The 26287-nt window shown below is 45.3% G+C and overlaps 1 protein-coding gene across 1 annotated transcript in view; it reads left to right on the forward strand.

Annotated features, from left to right (window-relative positions):
* Positions 1–26287, forward strand: part of LOC8030106 (hemicentin-1) — a 258179-nt gene that overhangs the window by 214190 nt on the left and 17702 nt on the right. Inside the window, exons 5-8 of the mRNA XM_040503412.2 lie at positions 9876–10027; positions 11675–11819; positions 21077–21367; positions 23121–23408. Coding sequence (XP_040359346.2) covers positions 9876–10027; positions 11675–11819; positions 21077–21367; positions 23121–23408 — 876 coding nt within the window. The remainder of the gene's footprint in view (positions 1–9875; positions 10028–11674; positions 11820–21076; positions 21368–23120; positions 23409–26287) is intronic.

Raw genomic sequence — 26287 nt, forward strand, 5'->3', positions numbered from 1 at the left:
AACATGCTGACGGCGTAACTGCATTTGCAGCCAAAGCATTTCGTATAAAACGAATAGTCAAATCGAGTGTCCCTAACGGTATCGTAGCATAGCGGTTAAGGTGTCCGATTTGTACGCATGTGGTCGCGAATTCAATGCGCAATAATGCTGCTTTTTTTTTCTCAAACATTTTGTTTTGTCGCGGCATTTGGCGATATTTATGAGTGCGTATAGCTTTACTCTTATATAAATGCTGCCCTTGTTGATGAAATTCCCTTGGCAGTGGCAGTCAGACGTCATCTGATGGACCATCAGGTGACGTCTGATGGTCCATCACGTTCCACCAACGCTGCTGACTGGCAGTCAGTGTCCCAAATTACGTAGCTTGATGGAATTTTCAATAAGGGGGGGGGGGGTTGCCGTTGGTACGAGGTAGTTGCTTGTCCGAAAATTGAGACGTTGCCTCCTCTTTTACTACCTTCTGTTCTGTTTTCTTTCTGCCCCAGTCTCCGGTTTGCAATCATGTTCAACTTACAACAGCTCGCCTGCACTCTGACTATTTTTTCATTAACCGTTTGTTAATTCGACTAAGCGTTGAAGACGCCAGTGCAGCCAAGATGTTTTGCGCGTTTACACAGGGATACGGAATTACAGGCCGCCTTCGCTGCCGCTGAAGCTCATTCCACTAAACAACAACATCCTTTAATAAACAATGCGCGCCACGCGCTCGAAAAACGAAACTGAAAGAAGATAAGCTTAATTGGAGAAGGAGAAAATCGTTTCGTTCTTCCCATCTTCTCGTGAGCGTTCGGGGACGCGGCAGTAGAAGGGAGAAAAACGACCCTTTACTACATTTTTTTTTTTCTGACATTGCATGCTGAAGGGAGACCGATTTTTTCTCTGTCCCGCCTGTCCCCAGATAGGCTAGGAAGTTTAAAGTCAATACTTTTTTGAAGATAATTTCCACCAATCTTTTAACCTCCTATCTGTGACTGTAATAAATTTTTCCTCCATTCCTCCATCCTCGCCAACTAAGCCAAACTCCTCCGCCAAATTGCTTACCCCTTCGAGGAAGGCAGAGCAAAGCCCTTTGCAATTAAAAACCAAATGAATTCTTCTGAAATCGTTTCCTCCTTTTTCTTTATTTTTATTTTGTTGGCGTTTTGAGTTTGCACATAGCCTTTTATGAATGCGTTTTTGCTCCTGCATTGTTTCATGTTCTATGTTCGGTCTCTTCCCCTCCCCTTACCCAAGTTTGTAATCGGGACACCTTTTTTTCTGGTATGCACTGATCCATATCAGCCTTAAATCATTCCACGCACTAATATCTCAAATATAAAAAAAATCCATTTGAGATACTGAGTACAAGAAACTGAAAAATGTAATTAAAAAGTGTAACACATACTTTCATTTGAACGTATTTGAAGGATAAAAAACTGCTACTAAAAGTATTAGAAGTATGGTAAGCCACCTCGGTGGCTCCGAGGCGAGAGCGTCGGCCTACGGATCCCCATGTGGCGGGTTCGAATCCCGGCCGAGGTGCCCGCAATATGAGGGAGGCTTATTGCGGAGAAGACGCCGTGTAACCGAGCTTTCGGTTGCACGTCAAAAGATCCCCAGGTGGTCGAAATTAATCCTCAGTCCTCCGCTGGGGCGTGCCAGATGCCCGCCGTTGGTTTGGCACGTAAAACCCCCAAATTTGACTTAGTATGGTATATTGAGCAAAGCAGTTGAGGTCGATATAAGATAAAGTAAGTCGGCAGGCGAGCTGGTTGATGCTAAACATTTTGGGACGTTTTGTATGTTGTCCTCTTTTTCGTCCGTCGTCTCCGGCTTTTTCTTTTTTTTTTTTAATGTCGACATAACTCGGAGTAGATTATAGACTGTCGCGCTGAAAGCGGGATAACTGAAGATCGTCTCTTCCCTTCTTGCCTTGTCGGTGACTATAACTAAAACAACATAAAGATAATTGCGTTCGCCAGAAAACATATTTTATAAACGTGTATCGAGAATAGTCCATACGCCTCCACGTGTTATATTTTGCACGCAATATAAACAATCTCACTGCGGCAAAGCACCCCAGCCCGTTGAGCGTTGCTTGGTGCCAGAGTTTAACCCTTTGTCCCCACGTAAACCAGCAAACAGTAACAAGAAGTCATGTACGGTTAAACACGTCAAAAAGTTTGCGGATTTCGTAGTGGGTGTCATCTACAAAATCTCATTGTGATGCGGCCGGGTTTATACAGGACAATCGGGACGCTGCGTCAATGAGAGAATGCATGAACATGCTCTTTCCCTGCAGTCAATGACAGGAGGACACTTACGTACACTGCAGAGACTGCTTGCGTGACCCCGTCTTCAAAGATACCATAATCATTGGCAGGGGGCGAACAAAAGTGCAAAGGGAGGTGCTGGAGGCGCATGGCTATCGAAAAAGCTGGCTCGGGGCACTGCGTCAACCAGCCTTCGGTTTACCTTCACAAAAAAGAATAGCGATTTTACAGATGCATGGTGAGCGACACGCCATTGGTTGTTTCGGCGTTGGTTGGCTTTGTGGTGTTTCCTTGTTTGAGCCGTTTTAAATAAAACTTCAGTTGATAGTCAGCGCTTGTCCTGTGCTCTACTCTCGTTGTCCTCGCCTTTTTTGCGCGCTGTTTCCAATTTCTCAAGTCATGAACCAACTCGCCTGCATTGCCACCTTAATTCCTTTGTTTTCCTTCTGTCGTTTGCGTTCTGTGAGTCACAGACGTCTACAACGCGCGCTGTCTTCGTGGTTCTCGTTTTGCGACGTGACGAGGCCTCGAATTTAATGAGGAGGGGAGTAAACCGACGCGGAGCGCAAGCTGCTCTGCTTTTTTAGTTGAGGCTAGGGTGACGTCAGAACGCCAAGCGCTGATTGGCTTTATTAAAGGATTGTGCGCAGCTCGCTTTCGAGTCGACGCACTATCCTTCAATCATAGCCAATCAGAGATGGGCGTCCTGACGTCACCATAATCCCTACAGAAGAAGCAGGCGAACTTGCACTCCGTATGGCCTGCGTCTTTCTCTTTCAAACGTCATCGCTACATTCCCTGACAATGAGACGACGGCGGGGGAGGAATTTTGGTTCTTCAGCGTTGAGCTGGAGAGCTTCCCACCTTCGTCAACGCTTCGCCGTCTCGTGAACCCCTAAAGCGCGCAAGCGGCCCGAGCACGTCGCGAGGCATGAACCCGTGCCGTGTGCCGGTACATTCGAAAGGCACCCGCTGCCGATCTCACCCTTTCAGTGACAATAGTAGATTTACGCCAGCGCCACGCAAGAGCCCGTCCTACTGCGTCTCATGCTGACCGCGACGGTAGCGCACGGTGGCGCCAGACGCACGCGCCTGATGATATGATGCGTATCCTCTCGTCCATGCGGAGCGCAAGTTCGTCTGCTTTTTGTGCGGGTGTTGCGAAGATGTCAGAACGCCGAGCTCTTATTGGACGATTGAAAAAATGAAAGACGGTTACAAGTCCCCCTAATGACGAATTAGAGCGCAGCTCTTGAGGAGGAGGAGGGGAGGGTATGGAAGGGAGGATATACACCTCCTCCTGCTAGTACCCTCCTCTTCTCCTGTGCTCCCCTCACATTTAGAGGAAAATATTCGCTAAATTTCCTCGGAATTTACCGAAAATTTCCTGCTAAATTTAGCGGGTAATTTTCCAAATTTTCTCACTAAATTTAGCGAAAATATTCCCGCTAAATATAGCGGACAAAATGAATCGGTGTTGAAGTCCCGTTACGTCGATTTTTCCGCTAAATTTAGAGTGGAAATATTAGTGCTCTCGTTACGTCACACGTGTTGTCAAGTGTGACGTCATTGTGCGAAGCGTCCCATAATGCAACGCGCGGTTAAGCCGACGCCGATGCCGCTCAACCTGGAAATGGGCGCCTAAGAGCTGCGCACTGAAAAAACATAATGGGTAACCTCGAGGCATCTAGCATTTAGGTCCAGTCACTACCCTTCAAATCAAAGCCAATCAGCGCTCTGCGTCGTTCTGACCTCACCGCAACTCCCGCGCAGGAAGCAGATGACTTGTTCTCCGAATAGCTTTAGCTTGTTTGCCGTTTTGGGACGATCGGAAATCCACTAGCGATTACGCTGGGCGCCTCTCTTGTATTCTACAGGGTGAAACAAGGAGAACGCCAGGATTTTTTAAATCGACCAGAAAATTCGGTTTCTTAACCTATCGCGCTACCATTTTGTGCAGCGTTGCCCACAAATGGTGCATTTTTTTCGTAAAATTTTCGAAGAGCGAACTTACCTGAGGAAAAAGTAAAGAAAGAAAAAGGCTTAGCTCCCATGGAAACGCAGCGACGCCACCGGTCTGCAAGCAACACGGCGCCGTTTCGCACGGGAGACAAGAGATGGCGCAACAAACGCCGTTAACGAACGAGCATACGGCGACGAGAGCGTACCTTTTTAGCCGACGATCTTTTCGACTCAAAAGCGGCGCTCGTTCCGCTGGCGCCGACAGTCGCAGAAACAAAAAAGACAGGCGCGGTAACAGCAAGGAACTGCAGTTCCTTGTCTGCAAAAGGGCCGGCCCTCGGCGTCGTCTGCTCGTTCGTTGGCTGCAGTTGGCGTCGCGACCGCTTGCGCCATCTCTTGTATCCCGTGCGAAACGGCGCCGTGTTATTTGCAGACCGGTGGCGTCGCTGCGTTTCCATAGGAGCTAAGCCGTTTTCTTTCATTGCGTTTTCCTCAGATAAGTTCGCTCTTCGCAAATTTTATAAAAAAAAAAAAAAAAAGCACCATCTGTGTGCAACGCTGCACAAAGTCGTAGCGCGATAGGGAAAAAAACCGAATTTTCTGGTCGATTTAAAGAGCCTGGCGTCTCCTTGTTTCACCGTGTAGGTAGGAATATTCAGGAAACATACAGGAGATAGAAACATCCAGCGTTGTGATGGCGGTGCCGAGAAATGAAAGTTGCGGACCCGCTCTCTTCCGTCGGTTTCCCGCGTCGTTTGAGGCTTTTTGAAACGCCGACGTGAGGTGGAGTTTAATGAGAGCATCTCGGTTTTTGAAAGTTCTGTGCAGAGTGTGCGGGCGCCGCAGTGCTTAAACAACGTCTAAGGTTTCGGACGGTTTTTAATGTCGCGCGGAATTTAGATGCGCATTGCTTGCGCTGTGTCGAGCGAGTAAGGAAGTATATCCAATACACTAGGGGCAACCGTAAGATCAACGTGTCTGACCTCGGAGTTCTGCCGAGTTAGATCCCCTTGCGTAGCAACATTTTTCGTTTTTACGCATAATGTGTTTTAAGAAGCGAATCCCACGGGAAATGCGTAACGAAGAACAGCTACACTAATTTCCCCGCGAAACATAGTAGAAAAATTATTTTCGGGCGACGTTCATTTTCCCACTAAATTTAGTGGAAAAGATTACATCACGTGACCTCTTCATGCGACCTCAAATAAGGCTTTGTTAATTTCTCGGCTACGTTTGAAGTGACCGTTCTTTGTGTCGGCACTTCCTTACGTTTCTTCGTTCCGGTACTTCGTTACGGCCTTCTCCCAGAATTCAGATGATAAAGAATTGTCAGTTTTCAAACACGATAGCTTTTGCAGGAAACAAAGAAATATCGGTGCGTTCGATTTATAAAGCGAAGGGCTCTTCAATGATTTGAAAACCGCTTGAGGTACCACGGCGCCAAAGCACGCGCTTGGCCGAGGAGCAGGAACGCTTCTTGGGAGCTTCCTCGTGTTTGCGACTGTTGACTTGGAATGCCACGCTAGAGCTGCCCCTGCCTAAATCACACGAGCCCTCCAAATGGGGTTAAAAAATGCATTTTTATGGTAGAGCTCTAAGAACGAGATTCAACCTCCGAGTTTTTTTTAAATCTCAGGACGGGACACTCGTGTCATATCTAGAGTGAGATTCACTACAACGCTCCATGAGTTCTCGACAAAACTGTGCCGGGCAGGTTGGATTATAGAATATCAAAAATAATCTCTCTCTCGCCACTATTAATTTTTCTTTCCTTGTTCCGTATCTATACTTTTTCTCATTGATAAAATTTCCTTCTTTTCTTATCTATCGAATCCTCTTTTGTTTCTCTTATACTTTCTTTTAAATTTTTGTATTTCTATTTTTCTGTCATTCTATTCCAGTCTTGTTTTCCAGTGAGATATAGGATTGGTCGGTTCAGTGGATACAGTGCCAGTATAAAAAAGACCTGCACCAAAAAAAAAAGAATCTGTTTGGCTAAACGTTTTAGACAACATTTAAAAATATATTTAAAATGATTTTTTTCACAAGAACAGTTTATCTATTAGAATGAACCGGTCACCCTAGCAAAATCCTATCGCACTCTTGTCACGCTGATGTTTCATTAATTTTTTTCCCGAGAAATTTTGAATAGTTAAAAAGGCTGCCTAAAGATGTCCTCTTGACGAATTTTTGAAAGAGTTTACAAAATATTTTAATGCCTGTGTTTGATAAATGTTGCTTCCCTATTCCTTTCGTTTTTATATTGCCTTTTATAATGTAGTGGTTTGATTGAAATGGTATTTATGCTAGTTTTGCTGATAAATATTTTTGTCTCTATATTCGAATAACATTTGTATAAATACTTCCTTGTACACTAGTTTTATACTAGTTGTGTTTGATAGATAGTTTTCCTGAATTTGAGTAATGTTTTAATAATATTTTTTTTTTTTTGTGAAACCATCACATGTTATAATGCAAACTTCTTTCTAAATAAATCAAAAATAAACTCGTTATAGAATTCAGTTGTCTGGGTATTCTTTCACTTTTTTTTTCGATCTGGACACGAGGATAAGCGTAAAGAGAGTTCAATTGGCGAAATTTTTATTTGCGTTGGATGTCGCTTTGCGTTGATGCAACAGCATAGGAGATGTCCGATTGTCCAGTTTGCCCTAGGGATGTTGAAGTATGGGGGAACATGTAGAGAAACATAAAGTATCATCGTATAGGTACTCGATATTTATACATAAAGACCTTTATTTAATTTTAAGACGAGCTAGCAATCTAGCAGTTGACCTGTCGGTGGCCAAAATGGCCGCAATAAATGCCACCGGTCCGACTCCCCCCCCCTCCAAAAAAAAAAAAAGCGCGGGTTACGAGTAGGTTTTTGCCGTCTCAAATAGCCTCCGGGTCGTAGTTACGGAATTCCGTAGTCGGCGGAGCAACTAGCAATGTTTGTGTGTTTCACAAACGTTGAAAATAGCGTCAATAACTAAACACCTGCGTACAAACTGTTCATCAACATGACGGAACACCGCTTACCAGAAGTGTTAAAGGGTTTCGTGAAACCGCACAGATATTTAAATAGAACCATGATGTGTTCTCTACTGGTAAATTGCTTTCCCGATTTACGTGTTATTTTTTTAATGGCTGTGCAGAAAATGCCTGCACTGAGAATCATAAAAAATGATTTATATATATATATATATATATATTTAGTCATTCGGCTTTATCAAATAGGAATGTCAACCTTGTACTGAAAAGACGTGTATAATTTTTTTTAGAAAAAAACAAAAAACTCAGCTCTTAGGAGTGTTCAAGGTGCTCACAAAAAACAATCTGGCCTGAAAAGATGTCTCAAGAAAACCTTTTCCGCAAATATGTCTGCATATCTGGAACGAATATTAAACAGCGTTAGAATCTTGGAGTTTTTAGTCGTTTTGAGACTGTATTTTTAAAGTAAACAACCACATACATCGCAGACTAGCAATAAGGACTGCACCCTCGCGCTCGACGTTGCGTAAATAAATTAAAGACACTTCATTAGACATGCCCACTTTTTAGGGGTATGTTTCTCACAACACATCCAAATTGGATTTTTTTTCATTGCGATCAAATTTGCGACCACGGAAAATAACAATATACTAAAAGGCTCAAAGTTGTTCTTACATATTCTCCGACTTAAACCAAACGTTTTTTAAGCCTTTAGCTCTTATGTGGGCTCAATCTCGATACCCCGACGGCTCAGGAATTCCGTCAGTTATCTGCGTGCTGTATTTGGGCGACCATGCTACAACTGATTTTGGGCAAAAGTTAAATGTTGTAAAACGTTATGGCGTGTGTCATTAACTTTTTTGTGTATTTTATATTTTACGAACGGTTTTGAAGTTTCTGTGAACAGTTTGTTGTTGTGGTGCTTTCTATGGAAAACGATAGGCTTGCTTTTTAAAAAGTTCAACACCTTTTGCGTTAACCCTATGAAATTAATTTTATCTAAAATAATAGATAAATACTAAATTAGAGAGATGTAAGTAGTTAAGAAACTATGAAAAAATCTCCGAGAGCATCCAAAAAGGCTTGGAAAACCGTTCGGATGGCACGCGCATAATAAATCAAAAGAAAAAAAAATATTAAACACCTTTCTTTTTAAGCTTATACATTTTGATTGTGCGTGATTCTGTATGAACTCTTTCTGTTTCACATAGTGGAGAATCATAGATTCCTACTTTTGAGCCCTCGGTCTCAGTTAACCAGCTAAGTTCGTGAGTGGCCATCGGTGCACGATACGGCAAAATATAATCTGCTCGCTGAAAGTGACACCGCCGTGTTCTTGAAAGCGCAGATGATCCTCAGGCTCACGCCGAGGCACCACAATTAGCACAAATATCGTACGACCCATTCGTTTTATTAGGACGGGTCAGTACGATGACTTCCGCGGCTCATAGACCGACCAATCGAACAACTTTGTAGCAGAATGATAAACACCCTTGCACTGCCACATACATTGATCATAAGGATTCTTTAATATATGGTCGCTGATTGGTGGAATTTTAACCGCAAAGCACGAATGCGTTCTCTTCAGCGATGTATGGTGATATCTTGACAGCCGTAGAGTTCCACAATGTTGCTAGGCTTGCGGCCCTCTCATAAAGGGTTCAACTCTGTCGTCTGTTAGCGTTGCCGCCGTCTTGCTTCGCACTTTGTGCAGTCGTTTACAAAATGTTTAAGCAGTTATTGAGCCTTGCCGCTTGTGAAACAACGTAATTTGAAGCACGCGCAACGTCACTCGCTCCATCACAAATGCGGTTGTTTTTGGTGCTGGGGAGGTGCAAAATGGTGGCCGTGATCAGAAAAAAGCACCGCTTATCCTCCCAAAGGATGTCGCCACTCTAGCAGGACGCATACAGCAAACAACACTTGTTCGCTGTAGACAGCCGTGTTTTATTTGTCTTTTTTCGCCGTGTTTGGTCATCAATTTCAACAGGCGGATTCGGACCTGTGCTTTTATCACGACACAGCAGGTTTCCTTTGCCTCAATAAGGGTGACTGGGGGAAGAAGTTCACTTTACAGTCAAAGAGACGGGACACACGTTTTGCGGCAGCCTTGTGCTGCTGCTCCGCTCTGACCTTGTTTACATAATGTAAACGGGAGACAAACTCAACTAACAGACATCCGTCTACAGAACACACCTTATCCCATGATTTTCGTTGCGCTTCAACGTCCTCAGCAACTGACGAGGAATTATGTCTATGAATACAGGTTATAGTTGGAGATCGCTCGGGTCGCCGAAGGTTTCTTCGCAGGTGAGAACTTTTAAATGTTAGTGTAAAAGCTTTTACTAATGTTCAAAATTAGTTTCAGGTGCCGTTTACAATTTGCTCTCAAAAGCCGCATTTTTTTTTTTTTTTACTGTGCAGTTTGCTTTATTCTTGGCCCCAACAGCGCTCTTCCTGCATCAGGAGTTTAATACAGGAAGATGTGACTCAGTATGGAACTTGAAGGTCAATCTATACTTTCAAATATTTTGTAATTGAGTACCAAGGTATCAATTCACAGTATGGTGTTCTGCAATTTTTATTCATGCTTAATGTCAATATTTCTTATATAATAATTTGCATAGTAAAAATACCTATACTTTTTCTTGCTTTTTTTCTGCGGTACAGTGAAGCCATCCACGGTTCGCATCCGTTCCAAACAGCGTCCTCTCGTGGCGGGACTGGCGGCCGAGATCGAGTGTGAGGCAGCCGGATCCCGACCAGCCCCCGTCATTTCCTGGTGGAGGGGCAAAGCCAAGTTACCCAGCAATCACTTCAAGGTGCTCCTCTTAGATTTTCTGTTAGTGAGACAGAACGGGCTTGTGGTTATCCTAAAGGACACGGTTTGTTTAGAAACAATTAAAGTATACCTATTTGTCATCTGGACATTTAGGGCTTTTCTTTTGCTTTTTCTCAGACATTTCCCATGCAAGATGATGTTTAGACAAATTAATACCGATCAGTTGTATATTAAGTAATAATTTCTTCAGGTTCGCTATTCTCACGTAGCATGTCATGCGTTATATCTTCCTATCTACTTACAACTATCTGTATTAAGGTAAATTATGGATCCCCGAAGACATTAGAGAAGTGAGATAAGAATTTGATTAATAATATGAGGACTCTACTGTCCACACACAAAAAGAAAGTGCCCTTTTCTGGTTTATGTTGGGACGTCCTCACTCGAACTTTCTTTAAAATCAAATTATAAAGTTTTGTGGAGGCAAGTCATATTAAAATATAAGACCACAGTTCGAGTGCAAATCATAAGAGCGACAAGCCTGTGGAGGCGGGGCACGGGGAGGGGTTTTGTTTATAACTCGTTGATTGCAGCTACTTTGAACATTTCATGAGTCATAACAAAACGATATCACATTCCTAGCAACGCCTTAATGTACATAAAGAAGCAGCCAAACATAATTCATAAGCCCTGCACCTAACTTGTTTTTAGCTGGACAAGCGTTTGAACAACTTCACCTCATCGCAGCAAAAGGAACATGTCTAACCTATCGTACGCTTGCTTCTTCCACATTTTTTGCTTTGTTCCCCGTTATTTCTGTCGGGACCACAGATGGCAGCGCTTACGATTTGGCGAGTCCTGCTCCTGTTTTTACGACCCCTGCTTCAGAGCCGTAGAGAGAGAGCGTTGAGTCAATGAGAGGATTCGGTGGCAGCCGGGGTAGAGCAGCGGAAGAGCCGCCGCCACCAGTGTCGCGTATTCCTTCTGTGATGATCCTGTGAAGTAAAAATATCTGAAATAATCTTGAAAAAAACACGTACAGCGGCGCAGTTTCTTTTTTTTTTTTTTATGAGGTTGAATGTGCATGAATCGATAATTGTTAGAGATTGGTGGTAATAGGTAGCCTCCATGGGGGGTGCTGAGTGCATTCACTGAGCCAGAAATAGTGACATTGACGAAAAAAGTTAACTGAAACTTGAGGCGAAAGTGCCAACATGGGGTGCACGTTTGGGGTTAGGGTCAAAGTTTCGACGGAGTCGAGTCGGCGGTTTTTACCGTTCCCAATGTATTCTCAATGTTTCCTTGACAACCGCGTGACATGTGTTCCTTTCAGTTACGAAGAGTCTCAAAATTAAACTCTAGCGCGCTGAAAGAAAATACTTGAATATATCATTACCCCCAATATGTGATTGCAGGATATAAATTAAGCTTATTGCTTCCCCCAGGGGAATATTCGTGGATGGTGGTTAGTCACAAGTGCTGTCAATCGACACGCCCAAGGTAATTTAAACTATATTCGCCTTATTCTTACCAATTAATGACCGAACTCTTTACATAGACGGCTCTGCTTTGTTCCTAGCTCGCCACTGAGGCCCAATCGTGCTATCTATGAAATCATAGATTGTGAATATAGTTTAAATATCAGCGTACCTTTGTGCACAACAGCGGCGCAAATTGTGGCGCGTAGGTGCTGCTGATTGGCAACCGGGTGTTCTCCGTGGTGGCCTATACGCCAACACGGGAGGACAACGGCAAGCGACTGCGATGCGTGGCCGAGAACCCCAATATCATCGGGAGCTCGATCGAGGCGTCGTACAACCTCGACGTTCATTGTGAGTGCACGAGCTGGGATGTGTTTCTGGCAGGATCGAATCCACATTGTGTCTCTGACTGTCTTTGTAGGTGTGTGTGTGTGTGTGTTTATGCATGCATGCATGTGTGGCTACAGGAGCGTGCATTCATTCGTGCTTCATAGCTGTGTGCAGTATTTCGAAAATGTAATTTAATTGGAATGAGAATTACTTTGTTTTAAAAGTAGGTAATTACTACCAGAATTACAAGTGGAAAAGAAAGTAGTTATTTATAATCGTAAATACTATTTTAACTGTAATTAAATTAATTTGCAATTACTGTTTTTAAAGGTTTACTTGAGTTCAGGGATGTTGATGTGATAAGGTTTCTCCTCACACGTATGCGAGTGTCCAGTCACGTATCCATATTTATATAATATCACGTTTTTTAATAATTGAGCTAGACGTAATTAAATTACAGCTAAGGCAAATCCTACACATAAACAAGTCAATACAAACACAGATTGCCCACAAATGTAATTAAATTACTGTATTTAAATTACACTCCAAGAATGGCGTTCGTTCGTGCGTAACACCTGTGTAGCATGTGTGTGTGTCCATGGGCGTGTTTGTATAGGCGCGTGTGCGTGTGCGTTTCTGTGCATGTGCCTGTTTCTGTGCGTATGCGTGTGTGTGTGTGTTTGCGAGACAAAGAGAGTGGGTCACCACGATGGTTCACTCTCGCGGTGACCAAAATTGAACCCAACTGTATTTGGTACGTCTGCACTCACAGAGAGTTTTGAAATAGGGGGCCCCAACTTTTGGGTTCCCCTCAGAAACTGCGGGACCCAAACGCAACAAGGTTGGCGACGTCGGCTTATAGACCAGTGTCCGCGCCAATTCCAGGGCGCCGCCATCTTTATCTACGCTCGCGCCACCACTCGGAGAGAACTGGCAGGCAGGAGGGGGGGGGGGGGGGGGGGGGGGGGGGCTGCGTTGGCGGCGTTGCTTTGGGGAGCTGGATGCGGCAGGCTGTCCGAATGCACCGCACATCGTGAAAGATATCTTCACCAGAAGCCTCAGCGGCCCGTTCTTCAACAGATAAGATGTCGTGAACATTCGAGAACCCATCTCCATCAAGAAAACAAGAGAAACCCTTTCTTGTCTTAAATGTTTTCGGTGTCTGCTGACCCTTGACATCCGCGTTTCAGTCCGGGTTCATTGCGTAGTAAATATTTCGCTACCGCTTTCTTGTAGCTTTCAAATGCTTGATTGTTGGCTTCTTGTATACGACATTACATTCGTGGCACGTTTGAGACCGATTTTCGCGATCTGCTTGCCTTTCTGCGGCAGCGCGGCTCTGCCGAGCCGAAATAATGTGGAGGCGTTCAGTTGATCGAACGCCGTTTTAGCGAATGAAAACCAGACCACGAAGTTTCATCAAATGACTGGCGAATGGGTCTAGTTACACAGACAGCTCGGATTAGCTTTCTTTTGTAATGTGGCGCCTTGTCTGCCGCCGCGAAGCGGCGTAAACGAGGGCTCCGAGTATGTTAGCACGCCCCCCCCCCCCCCACACACACACACACACACAAGCTGCGAGCGTCTGGGTTCGAAACTATTAATTGCCAGTTCTACAGGATGTTACTTACTTGAAGTGGGAGCTGGAATTCTACGAGGTACCAGGAGACACTATCGGGCAACGAAGCAGGGTGCCTGTGGGGGCGGAGTCTAGGAACGCTACTGATTAATATTCTGACAGGCGATGAGTTATGATAACAGACAAAACTTCGACTCGTTTGTTCAGAAGTTCGCGGTGATATTTTATTAGCCCTCATTACAGCACACCAAGGATCTTAGGCAGTGAAATTCAGATCTCGCAGGCTCGTCCGTCGTAGTCAAATGAGCGCAGTCGACGACGAGGTCTAATGAGTTACTAAGCTTCACAAGAAAAATGCCCGCGAGAAAAAGTTTTGCGGCAGTACAAAACACCGATCCAGCAGACGCACGTACGTACGTTTACTCAGGACTCCATGAACCCGACGGCGCAAGATCAAAGCGATCAAAAAGCACCGCCGCCGTTGCCACCCGGTTTTCTCTGCACTTTGCGCGACAACGGCACTGCAACGGAGGGCACTCGCCTCGGCGTTAACAAGCCGCGAAATAGATTAATTTCCCCAGTATTGAAGCCATTCCAAATGATAAATGAAAATACCTCGGGGTTGTAGAGCATCTGAAGACACCATGGTGCCAAGCGCCTGTTCGGCATCGTCGTTGCTCGTGAAGGCCTGCTTATTTTTAGTCGGGACGATGATTCCACATCTTTCGTGTCACTCGTGGAGCTTGCAATAACTTCGAATGGCAGGGGAATTTTCTCACGAGGACGTCGAAGACACGCAACACCGGAGCCACCAAAACAATCGTACAAACCGGCGCCATGTTTGCTTTTTCTTCGTCACTCGCGGCGCGGTCAACTCGTCGCGAGATGTTTTCTGGCTCGGCTAGATGGAAACCAACAGCGGCAAAGTGGCGTGTGAACAAACGGCTCTCACATTACGGGCTCTATACTTACATACCGCGGTAAACAGAACCGATTCCGGCGAAACGGCAGTTGGCACACCAGCAAAGAAGCCCTCAACGGGAAGCAGCCGACGAAGGCCGACGCAGCCCCCCCCCCCCCCCCCCCTCCCCGTGAGCGTCTGGGTTCAAGATTACTGTTCGCTTTTGCTCCTTGCGGCCTAGGTTAAAAAGAGCACTTCCGGACACTGGTCTATAGAATACACAAACTGAACTCTTTTACGTCACGGCGCGGTGGTGGCGCGTCGGGCGCGCTTCCGGTCTGGGGTTGTGGGCAGAAGTCCCCATGCCAGACGTGCATTCCTGCGTTGTTGTGAAAGGAACCAGGCAAAAACCTGCCTTCTCGTCAAAACGCCGCGAGGTGGGCCATACCAAAAGAATCGCCAAAAAATTGAAGGTCAGTTCTCATGTGCTCGGTTCGTCCGAGAATCTGGATATATGCCGCGAAAAGGGAAAAGCAGACGCCGTCAGACAATTATTGCTTGGGCGGGAGGCACCTTGGGTTGAACTCACTGATACTTGTGGCCATCAGATTCATTTGTTTTGCTCCAACATGAACGCCAGAAAACCGTCAAGTTGTGCAGACAACCTGCGGACTACGTTTAGTGCGTCTTCAAGTTCAAACGGCCGCATGATATTTCGAATGTTCGTCTGCTCTTTCAAACGTTTCTGCTTGTCATCTGCTCTCGTAGGCGACGCCGGCCCGCGGACCAAATGTTGGCCAGGTAGTACTTGCGATAATAAGTAAGTGCAGGCTTCAAAAGGCTTAAGTTTGAAGGTTGGTAAGCAGGCTGGATGTAAACAGTAGATACAGGGAAATGTTGATCATCGTTACCAGTGACCATCACCGACTTGTTATGCCTAAATCACTTCGTCCGATTATGCTTGCGATTTTCAGTAGCGACGTCGACCATCTCAGCTACGGTTCACGCTTTTGCAGCCCGAGCGGCGTCGCGACTGAAAATTAAGAGCGAAATCTCATCATGCGAATCAACCTTTAGCGTACAAACTGTGGTGTCCACGCGGAATTAATCGCCGCATGTCAGATTATTCACGTTAATTTTTGCGGTGTAACGAGCCTCGGTAATTTTCGCTGACTCCACTCAAGTAGTCATATATCGCCAGGAAGACGGAGAATCAACAATTCGAACGCGGAAAAGGGCAGGGGGACTCACACCGACGCCAATCATTTCAATGGTCTGTTTATGGGCGCCGAGCTTCTTGCCCATATCCCCATCGCGCATGCGCGGCGCCGGTGGCGTCCGCTAGGGGCGCTCCGGTTTGTTTGTAAACATAAGTTGGTGTATAGGGTTTTCGCAAAGCAACGCAGCGCGCTTACGTTTCATGATTGCAGCGCCAATGCAGGTAACAAGCGTAAAAATAAAAAAAAAATTAAAAACGTAAAACATGTGCTCTTAGCAAGTACTTTTTTGTTTACAAAATCAGTTAAGGTTAAAACAAATAAAGCCGGCTAAAACAGGATACACTCTAAAATCAATATAAATATTGTCGTTTGTATTAAGCCAAAACAGTCCAATCCGTAGGACTCTAATTAGGCGCTCGTCCTGAGATTTTGTTTTGAAGTTCTTGTGGGTCGCTTTGACACTCTGTCGCCGAACATTTAGTCCTTCAACTGTTCCGAAACTGAGATGAACGCAAGCGAGCACACTCTGCGAGCAGCTGCTCCACTTAGATCTGAGTTGGAGCGACTTTGAGGCCTTGCAAGACTAGTTTTAGTGCTACAGAAAACACCATATTGCTTCGCCAATGCCGAAAACTCCTCGGAAAACCCATTGGAGCGGCGGCGAACGTGACAGTGGCGCCTCTAGCGGACTCGGAGTCTACAAAAGCAGACGACCCAATAGACAAGTATAGGCTCAGCGACGTCCTCGAGTTTTGCGAGCCTAGTTTCGACACCCCAACTGCTGAAACTATTCATTACAGTCAGCCCGCTTGCAAAACAAAATACACTGATCGCAAGTGCAACGACAAAGAAATAACAAGGCGCGCCGAAGCAAAGATAGAGCAGTTTCTATGGCGGTCTTAAACGCCGCTCAGCGGATCACTCGCGTTTGAAGCGCATTTGGGCAGCGGGAAAAAGGCGTCTAGCTGCTCAAACTACGTCATAAGAGGTTACTGTTGATTCGTTACAAACTGCGTTGTTAGAATTTTTTTACCTGATTAGGTGATTATAAAAACGTGAGCAAACAACGTGTTAAGATTACCAGAGCAAACGCACCAGCCGCTGCAGCAGAAAAAAAATATAGCGAGAAACCTTACCTTGCAAACACGTTCCGACCTTAGCAGGAAGGATGGGGTTCTTATCTCAGACGGAAAAAGATAGGAAACAGTCGCAAAACGAAGCCGAATAAAGCAAAAAGGTTAGCAGACGATAGAACGATACAAATAACCTAGCAAAGAAACTCCTCCAATAACGACGATCGTTGCACAGGTGGTTTTTATCGTCGGTGTTGAGTCTAGAACGAACAAAGCGGTAGTCACACGACGAAACAAATAAAAAAAAAAAGCACTTTACTTTTTCTTTTTTTTTGCAGCTGCATATTGCACGTTTGCTTATTTGCTTTTGCGGCCTTCGTAGAACCTAAAAGTGAAACAGGGGAAAGGAATAACGTAGTCACAGCTCACACCGCCGGTTAAAGAAGAGTCGGACGCTGCAATCTGGTACGTGCAAACAGTGTGTGATATTTGTTTGCTTTCGCATTTCTCTTCCCAGTGACCTTGGCAGGTTTTTTCTTTTGCGCGCTTGACGAAGGAGTTTAAAAGTACATTCAAGTGCCTGTTGACGTACGTGCCCAGCCAAGCTTTGCACACCGTGCCTTGGTCTTGAGTGTCGATCAGCGGCCTCAAGTGTGTTTTCAGCTGAACTCTTGTTTGGTGCAATTTATCAGTGAAATGTGAGTCGAAGGCACGGCTGTTGTTACCGGCTAGGTCACGAGCTAAATCGTAAGGTGGTGTCATTTTCGCGTGCCAGTAACTATTTTCCATCAACGGAATCTCTTTCAAGGTGTGTCATGCTTCTGATCACAGTTCGGCTTGGCAAGCATGATGACAAATCTGACTTGCTGCCCACCCGGCTACATAGGACTGGGTGTTCAGTAGTGCATCTGGCCTGTCGTCCGTTAAGTTCTCAGCGATCTCCGTGGAGTTGTCATAATCGTATCTTCAGGCGTCAGTGGCGATTTCGAAGCGAAACTTGAATAGATCTTTCAGTTTAATTTGAATACTTCAGTAAATTAATTACTCTCGTTTGTTCGGTATTTCAGAAACGGAACGACTTTTCACCGCGCCGCAAAAAAAAATAAATTTGCAGTGGTAGGCAGAACATTGCATGGCTACCATCTTCAAGTATGCCCTGGTGTATGCCCGACGGTGACCGGTTGATCAACAAACGATGACCCACAGCAGATTTGCCCGCGAAAACATATAAATTCCGAATAGAAATGTATAACGAGCTTACACTTTTTAATATATTTAATAAATATCAAAAAGCATATATGAATATTTCGGATTAGAAACGCAATCACAGTCGACTGTCGTAGAAAACAGACACAACAACAAAGTTCCAGACAGCCCTCGTTCAGAGCATAGCGTATCAGATTAGCAGACGAGCCGGCGGTAGTAAGTGCCGAAGCGCAGGAAAGAGAGTAAAACTATAGCTAAGCAAGGCAAAGCAAAGTACGCGATGGCTTCAACGTCAAGTAAACAAAAAAGAGAAAAGCAACAAAACAACACAACATAAATGCAGGAGGACGAGAGGCGGTGCCGGTGCAACGTCGCCTCAAACACAAAAAGAAAGTGCGATTTGAAAATTAGAAGAAGTTGCAAACGGTCAAACGGGTACCGGCTTTTACCGTAACAGACGCAGAAGACATTAGTTGTCCCGGCGCTAACAAGCGGAATTTGTGCACCGTAAACAACTTTACCGAAATCACCTTTATTTCCGCTACGACGCTCTCCTCTTTTTTCTTTTGCACGCGCAAAAATTCTGTCTTTTTCTGTAACTCCGGTTTTATTAATTTCAATAATAGGGACAAATTTTGCATGTGCACATTCGACTTCTTCCAGACCATACTGACATCTAAGTAACGTACCTGGTTCGAAATTGCCTTTTGCTTCTTCATCCGGAAACGATCTTAACGGGATAAGCCAGCTCGCCTATTCGACAAAACGGTTATTAGCAAGACATTCATAAGAAATTGGAATTCCAACAACAAAACGAATTGATTGATAAGAGCACTAAAGTCGAAATACAGCTATGTTGTGAAATTTTTGTACATTGCCCTTCTTCAAAAAACAGCGCGAAGGTACATTCGTGTTTTGCTTAGCGTACATAAGTTGTGACAGAGTATTTTCTTCAGGAGAGTCCTAAAATTGCACCCAGAAAGCTCTAAAATATTTCCCACGCGAAGAAAATGTCCTTTATTCATAAGGTTCCCCCTATTTTTTGACATTCCAAGCAGCGAATATCCGTGACAATTATTTTTCATTGGTCACCTCGCACGGAGATAGGCAAAACCAATGCGTTGTGGAAAATTCTTCTGCTAGCGGAGACTCCGAGCTCACCAGGGGCGCCGCGATCCCTTTTCGCCCGCGCTCCACGGGAGTTGCCAGTGTTGACTTACATGGTATTTGGCTTCAGGCTTTGTGCCACGAGCGAAATCCACTCGGAGCCTCGGAGTAGCGATACGTTGCAATGTCACCAGTTACCGCGTTTCTTTAGGCTTACGAACGCCCAAAATCCAAAGATGATCTTTAAAATGGGGCGAGCACCCCGTTCATTCATAGTGACTTGAGCGAGATAAAGCGAACAGGAAGCCGGCTGCACCATTCACTGGCAACGAACGTGACCAATTCTACAGCGACCATGACGAATTTGCTCTGAAGTAAGGGAAAAGGGCGCCGCCATCTTTGCCTAGGCAACCCGGCCCCAAAGAAACAGGGGCCCCACGCTATTTCTCCAATTTTGCGTTGGGGGCGAGCGCCAACCCAAAACCTGAAATGCAGTATGGGTTCAGGGCTTGCGCAGTGGGAGGCCCTAATTTCTTTGCGGCCTTCAAGCTTTGGGAACCCCTATTATAAAACTCTCTAATGTCTGAGAACCATTTTCAAGCGCTTAAACGCCACCTGTATTATCATTGGAAATAGGAGAATCTAATACCTGAGTATTTATTGCCTGCGTCTTCTTTGCTGGCTCAGCCACGGAGTACACCATTTCTTTGGTGCCTCGCGTACAATCTTAATACCATAAACTATACGAACGCGCGCATTCGAGTATGCCAGTCCGTAAACATGCGCTTCTGTGCATTTGTGCATTTGGGTGCCTCTGCGTGTTATTGCGGATGACGTCTCTGGTCTGTAGACACTCGATTTTGTTCTGATGCGAAGATGTTTATGTGCGTCATGTATGCGTAAGGTAATCTGTTCGTACGTTTTTACGTGCCTGTTTTATTGTCTGTTTGTAAGCGTGGGCGAGTACGCGTAAGTACGTCTGCATTTGTATTCGTTCGCGTGAGTGATTACCATGCACTCTTACGCACATGTGTTGGTGCGAGTCTGTGCCTGTCTGTACGTTTACGTTCGCGTGTCTGTGCCTCTATACCTGTTCGCGTGCTCCGCGTGCAAGCCTACGTTTAAGCATGTGCGAGCGCCAGGGCGAGCCAGTGGCTAGGAGGGTGTAATAAACCGGGCGTCCGCGAGAGAACCTAACCCAGTTTTTAGCACCGCACAAATAAACTAGACATCGCAGAAACCTCGAACTCTGTCCGAATGTCGCCCGAGCCGTTCAAGCAAGATGCCAGAACTGCATCACTAACTGTTTTATCATTCAAAAGTTATACACGGTTTTCTGAAAATGTGAATTGTAAAATGGCGCCCGACGGAGTTCTCGAATGCAAGAGCTCTATGGCTCCAAACGCCAAAAACGGGCGAAAATGGGCCCCATCTTTTCATTGCATTGAAGATTTAAGAAAATAACAGAACTTTTGAAAAAGTCAACGGTTGGTGGTGTAACTTTGGAATCTGCGCTTGAAACACTGGAGCTATGTTCTGACAAATTTTGAGCTCACCGCGACGTCTAGTTTAGTTTTGCGGCGCCAAAAATAGGGTTCGGTTATCTCGCGGACGTCCGGTATTTACGTGTGACGAATCACACACACCTATCGGCCTTAGAGGGGCGGAAGAGATCCGCCTTTGTGACCGGTTTGCTGGAGAAGGTCGGTATTTCGCCAGGTGATAAAAACAGACAAAAGAATTTTGAGGTCACGTGACCAGCTCCCTTGAAAGAAACACCTAAGAGTTCCTATTATTTCTGGCAAATGGCTGCCTTAAGTTTGTCATCGCTTTTATTGTTACAGTCATATTTTACTCGCAAAAAGAAAATCCAGACAGCCTTGAAGTATAAGTGAAGTGAATCGAATTCCTGTTGTTTAGGAACGTAATCCTACTTCTGAGAAAGTGTCTGTTAAACGAACATTACGAAAAAAAACGGCAGGTAATGTTTATGTCTGCTCAACAGAATCGGCTGGAACGCTGTAGGTGCCTCCCCCCTACGGAGCCGGTGACGTGACCTGAAGAAATTTCTGAAGCTATTTTGGCCGCTGGGAGAGGTTCCCACATTTAACCGCAAAGCGACTCAAGAGTGCTTTCAGGCAATCCGTTCGATCGTAATTATAGTTATACGCATATTTCGACCGCTGTTGCAGACAAACCACTGGTGACGCTGCTGTTGGGCAAGCGTCTTCGGCTGGAAGAGATCTTCGAGGGTCAGGACTTGTACCTGGAGTGTAGCATTGATGCTAACCCGCACGTCTCTGAGGTCGTCTGGAAGTTTGAAGGAAGAGAAGTGCACTCGGACCCCGCGGCAAAAGTCATCACCAGCAACCAGTCACTGGTCTTTCAGTCCATCCAGAGGCATAACGCGGGACGCTACACTTGCGTCGCCATCAACTCCGAGGGAGAGTCTGTCAGCAACGAGGTCCGGCTGAGCGTACAATGTGCGTACTCTACCTTGTGCTCAGTCAGCACAGTTGTTTGGGAAAACAAACATTTGTTTAGGCAGTTGAGGACGTTGAAAGTTTTAAAGTGTCAAGACATAACTTAACTTGTTATTCCCTGGCCATAGTTTAGCTATTTCTTACCTAAACTGCCAAGCAAGTGCAAAAATTAGGAGCCACTGCTTGGTGGTTCGCGTGCCTCCTGGTATCTTTGGGCCTCAGCTTCCGAGACGATCCCAGAATTATTTTTTTTCATGGTTATTTGGTTTTCCCCTGGCCACTTTGGCTTCAGACTGCAACACAAGTGCCAGAATTATGCTATGCCTGTACGCTTCCTTTCTAGCTATTTTTTGGCATTTTGGCAACTATGTGGTGAACCACAGAAAGGCCATAACAAAGCCGAGGAAACGTACTGTGGAACTAACCATCATCTATGATTGCCAAACTTGGGATTAATCTCCAAGGATTAGCAAGCTTAGCCAAAGTTAGACATTCTTTTGGCGAGTACCGCCCGGGTGTGTCCTTTGAGACGCGCCCAACCTGATGACAGAAAACGTTATCTTATTGTAGTGATGGGGACCGAGTGGTAAAACTATGTCCCAGGTACAAGTGGCGATTGGGTGTTACGTCAACCAAATTTCAAGTCTCATGGGTAGTGTAATGGTCAAATCCAAATCATCTATCATACCAATAATCGAGAAATGTGATTTTCGTTTCTCTTTTAAGGTTTGTCTTGATGTCGCCATTTAGAAAATAAATTTGTTTCTACTTCCTTTAATAATGTTGCTTATGTGACCATATACGTTGCTTCGATTTGAAAAGGCTCCCGGAGTCCTCCTACATTTTGGAAGATGACGCCTGCCAGAGCCTACTTTATGTGAAATGGCATTCCTATTCTTAAGTCGTTCCGCTCTTTGTAATTCTCGATATAGATATGTCACTGTCAGAACAAAACAAAAAGCGTGATCCAAAATTCTGTTGTAGATCAAATCAAAACTACGGCGTGCTCGAGCGAGAGAAACTCGTGCAGGTGCATTGACTAGGTGTGCTCACGAGGTACGAAAGTGTTACCGAAGGTATATTCTTAACTTGAAGAAAGTAGAGAGTGATGACTCGTGAGCATCATTTTGTTGTCTCGCAGCCAATTACATTTTTGCGAAGTCGTTAGAAAAGCCGAATAACGGATCATGGTGAAAAAAACATCAACATACTAATCAACGCCGCATGTTTTCGGTTTTTTTTTTGGTTTTTTTTTGCTTTTGGTTTTATAAGACCAGCGTTGAGGCGGAGTATCTGGTGCATTCCTAACTTGTGTCTGACTATAGTTAGGGACAAAATAATATTTTAAAAAAACGTGGAGCGTTGCTTGATGTGCTCAAACTTTCTGCTTCCTAATTCGTATTTTAGTAGTTTTATCCACTAACGCCATAGTCTTGTAGGTAGAATAGGATTAATATTATGCTCGGAACTCGCCACCCTGCGTTCTCAAGCTGACCATACATGTAACTAGATCAGCTTGAACTTTAGATTTATGCTTCAAAACGAAGAATGAAAGCACAGGAGAGGAGGGGAGGGACGGCTGTGTCCTATCCTGTTCTTTCTTTCGTGTGTCCTCTCCTTTTAATTTCTGTTGCGTGTTCAGATGCAGTTTTAAGGCTTAAGGAGTTCAATGTACAAGTACGTACCACAACAAGCTCTGCCCTTAACCGTTACTGACCATACAGCCGCTTGTTGTCTACTCTTTCCGACGCAGATTCGCCGGTGTGTTCGCCTCGGCAGCGCGCCGTGTACCCGGCAGCGGCACACGAGATGGTGCAGGTCTCGTGTGACGTGGACGCCCACCCTTCCGTGACGAGCTTCCGCTGGGCCTTTAACGGCAGTTTGCGCAGCCACGAGGTGCAGAGCTTCGTGTCCGATGGCGGCCGCAGCGTGGCCTCGTACGTGCCCAGGGAGGAGGCCGACTACGGCTCGCTTTTCTGCTGGGCCGTCAACGAGATCGGCACCCAGAAGACGCCCTGCCAGTTCCAGATCACACCTGTCGGTACGGGCACCGGGGTGTGGCGGCGTATGTTTGTTTAACAAAAACAAAATACTGCGGGAAAATGACGGAACCTCTGAAGGGCCAGCGCATGTGCTTTTTCTGGCGAAACGGTTTTCGTACGAATAGTCGGACATGATATAGTAAGGAATGCTAGAGTCACTGAAAGGCACTAAAAGAAACGTGGTTTAATATGTCCACGCTGAATCATCTATTCGATTCCAAAGAATCTGTTTACTGTTTATTATAGGCACATATTCCTTGTTCGAACGCTCAATGCAAGTTAGTTATATAAAAAAGTAAAAAATAAAATGTCAAAGTTGCGAAATATTTGAAAGACGCATAAGTCTTCCATTTTTCGTTCTCGAACAGCCTTCAGCCGTGGTTTGTGCATGATTTCCGATTAGCAGTCAGTTTTTTTTTGGTTTTTTTTCTTTTTCTTTTTAATACACTTGAGAATAGGTGTGCTAAGAATGGCTTTACCACGCTTCGTCCCAGGTCGCATTAACCATGAACCGTATTTATTGGACATTTCATTTAAAAAACATTTTTGTAATGTGTTTCATCCCAATAGGCTTATCCCGGGGACATTGCGTGCGTGCCTTGGTAGAAATTACATTACTGTATTTGGTAATGACTAATTTGTAATGGGGGAATAATTACTTTTGAAAGACGTACTGTAGTTGTAGTTCCATTCTAAGTTGAGTTGTTAAAACATTAATGAGTTTTCATAGGACATCAATATTTATATGTTTTGTGAACACTCGCAAATAATAGCGGAAAGTCTCATCCACGTCATTGAACTCATGCTGCTTTCAAGGAAAGGTAATTAAAAAGCATCGCATTATTTTCATATATAATTCATAATTCTACTTCATTACTTCTTGTGCACTAGTAGTTGTAGTGTTAATAGCTAATATAGGAGCCAAATGAATGTAATTGCAATAAAATTACATCTTCGAAATAATTTGCGCAACAATATTGAATTTTAATACCACGAAAATTGGCCCCAGAAGAGCTTATGCAGCATTTAGGGTCATTTGAGGGCATACTCAATTCATTGCAAGTCATTTCATTCCAAGCCTGTTGATTGCAAACAATTAATACCAAAAATATTCCATCGAAAGAAATTTCATATCAAGACATTTGGTCCCATGTATTAAAATCAACTAACCTCCCGGCGCGATTGGTTGATAAGTATCTCAAACAAATTAGAGCACAGCCCTAGAAGAGGAAGAGGAGGGGAGAGCACGGAGGGAAAAGGGTATGCCACTCCTCCTTCTTCGCACCGTCTCCTCTTCTACCTAGTCATTCTCCCCCTTCTCTCCCCTGGTCCTCCTCCTTATTTCCTCCTCCTCTCCTCCTTATCCCCCTCCTCTCCTTCCTCCTCCTACGTATCCTCCCGTTCTCTTCCTCTGTACCCTTCCCTCCTCCTCCTCCATACCATCCCCTCCTCCTTCTGTTTCCCGCTAAGTTTAGCTGAAAAATCGACGCCACGTAACCTTAACACCAATTCAGTTTCCCCGCTGAATGTAGCACGCAAAAAGACGCCACATGACTTGGTGTCACGTCACCTATGAACCGATTCCCTTTGTCTGCTAGACTGAGCGGGAAAATTGACGTCACGCGACCTCGACACTAATTCAAATCCCCGCTAAATTTAAAGGATAAATTCAGCTTCTCCGCTAGATTTAGACGGAAAATTGACTTCACGTGACATTCACACCAATTCAATTCCCCGAATTGAACCGGGAATTTTCCCGCTAAATCTAGCGGATAAACTGAATTTGTCCGCTAACTCCAGCGGCGAAACTGAATTTACCCGCTAACTTCAGCGTGGAATCGAATCGGTGTTAAGGTCACGTGACGTCAATTTCCCCGCGGTTACGCCGACGCCCCCACCCACGCCGAGGCCGCGAAACACGGAATCCGGCGCCTAAGAGCTCTGCTCTAAAAGAAATAATCGCGCCAAGCAGGCCTTCAACTCTGTTGGCTCGCGTGGCAGGCGCGTGCGTCGCCAACTCCGCCACGCACGCGTCAACGCGCTGAGAGCCTCAGGAAGTGCACGGTTTGCAGCTGCCGACATCGTACGCTGTTTAGGGTGTCAGTGGTTTCGACCATATAGTATAAATGACGTCAGTGGTTCAGGTGAGTATTTGATATGAGCAACAACACTGAGATAGCAGCGTCTAAGCAAGTCCTACTCGGCGCTGTGGGGTCTATGCTCAAACCAGGGCCAGCTTACTACAACTGCGTCTCAGCTGAGGCGGTGGAACAAAGCACTGCAAAAGCTGGGACGCGCGAACGTCTCGGGACGCGGATTGAGTCCCGGTCAGCTAGTGCACTGGCTTTGGCCATAGCCTCCTATATACTCACAAAGCCTGGCAGATCGCCACGAGAAGCGGCCGCCGAAATGGAAAAGGTGGAGCGGTTTGTTTCGGGTCCTCGCCGCTGCAAGATCTCTGCGCTGTCGTCAAGGTTCCCCGAGAAAAAGCTTTTTGATGCTCTGTGCTACCAGATCCTCGCGCTCCAAATCTGCGACCGGGCACTCTATGGCTCTGTCGTCAAACTTCCACGTTATATGCGTATAAAGGAGGCCCAACCTGGCAGCGCGCCCAACCTGGCAGTGCTTTTTTTCACCCAACTTTAGCTGAGACGCAGCTTCTAGCATGCCGGCTTAGGTCTCCCGTACCTATAGGAGACGAAGTTGTGAGTTCTCTCGTAGCGGGTGCATCGCCGTTCTTGAGAGCCCGAAGTGCGGAGCCCAGCGAGTTTGCGCACCTCTTCATCATGACTTGTGGCGTTTGATGCGTGCTCGATGGGTACAGGTTATTTCAGGCAAGGGTAGATTTTCCATGATGCGGCATTTCAGCACTTTTTTA

The sequence above is a fragment of the Ixodes scapularis genome, unplaced genomic scaffold (assembly GCF_016920785.2).
Source record: "Ixodes scapularis isolate PalLabHiFi unplaced genomic scaffold, ASM1692078v2 PGA_scaffold44__24_contigs__length_19508400, whole genome shotgun sequence".
Taxonomy (NCBI): domain Eukaryota; kingdom Metazoa; phylum Arthropoda; class Arachnida; order Ixodida; family Ixodidae; genus Ixodes; species Ixodes scapularis.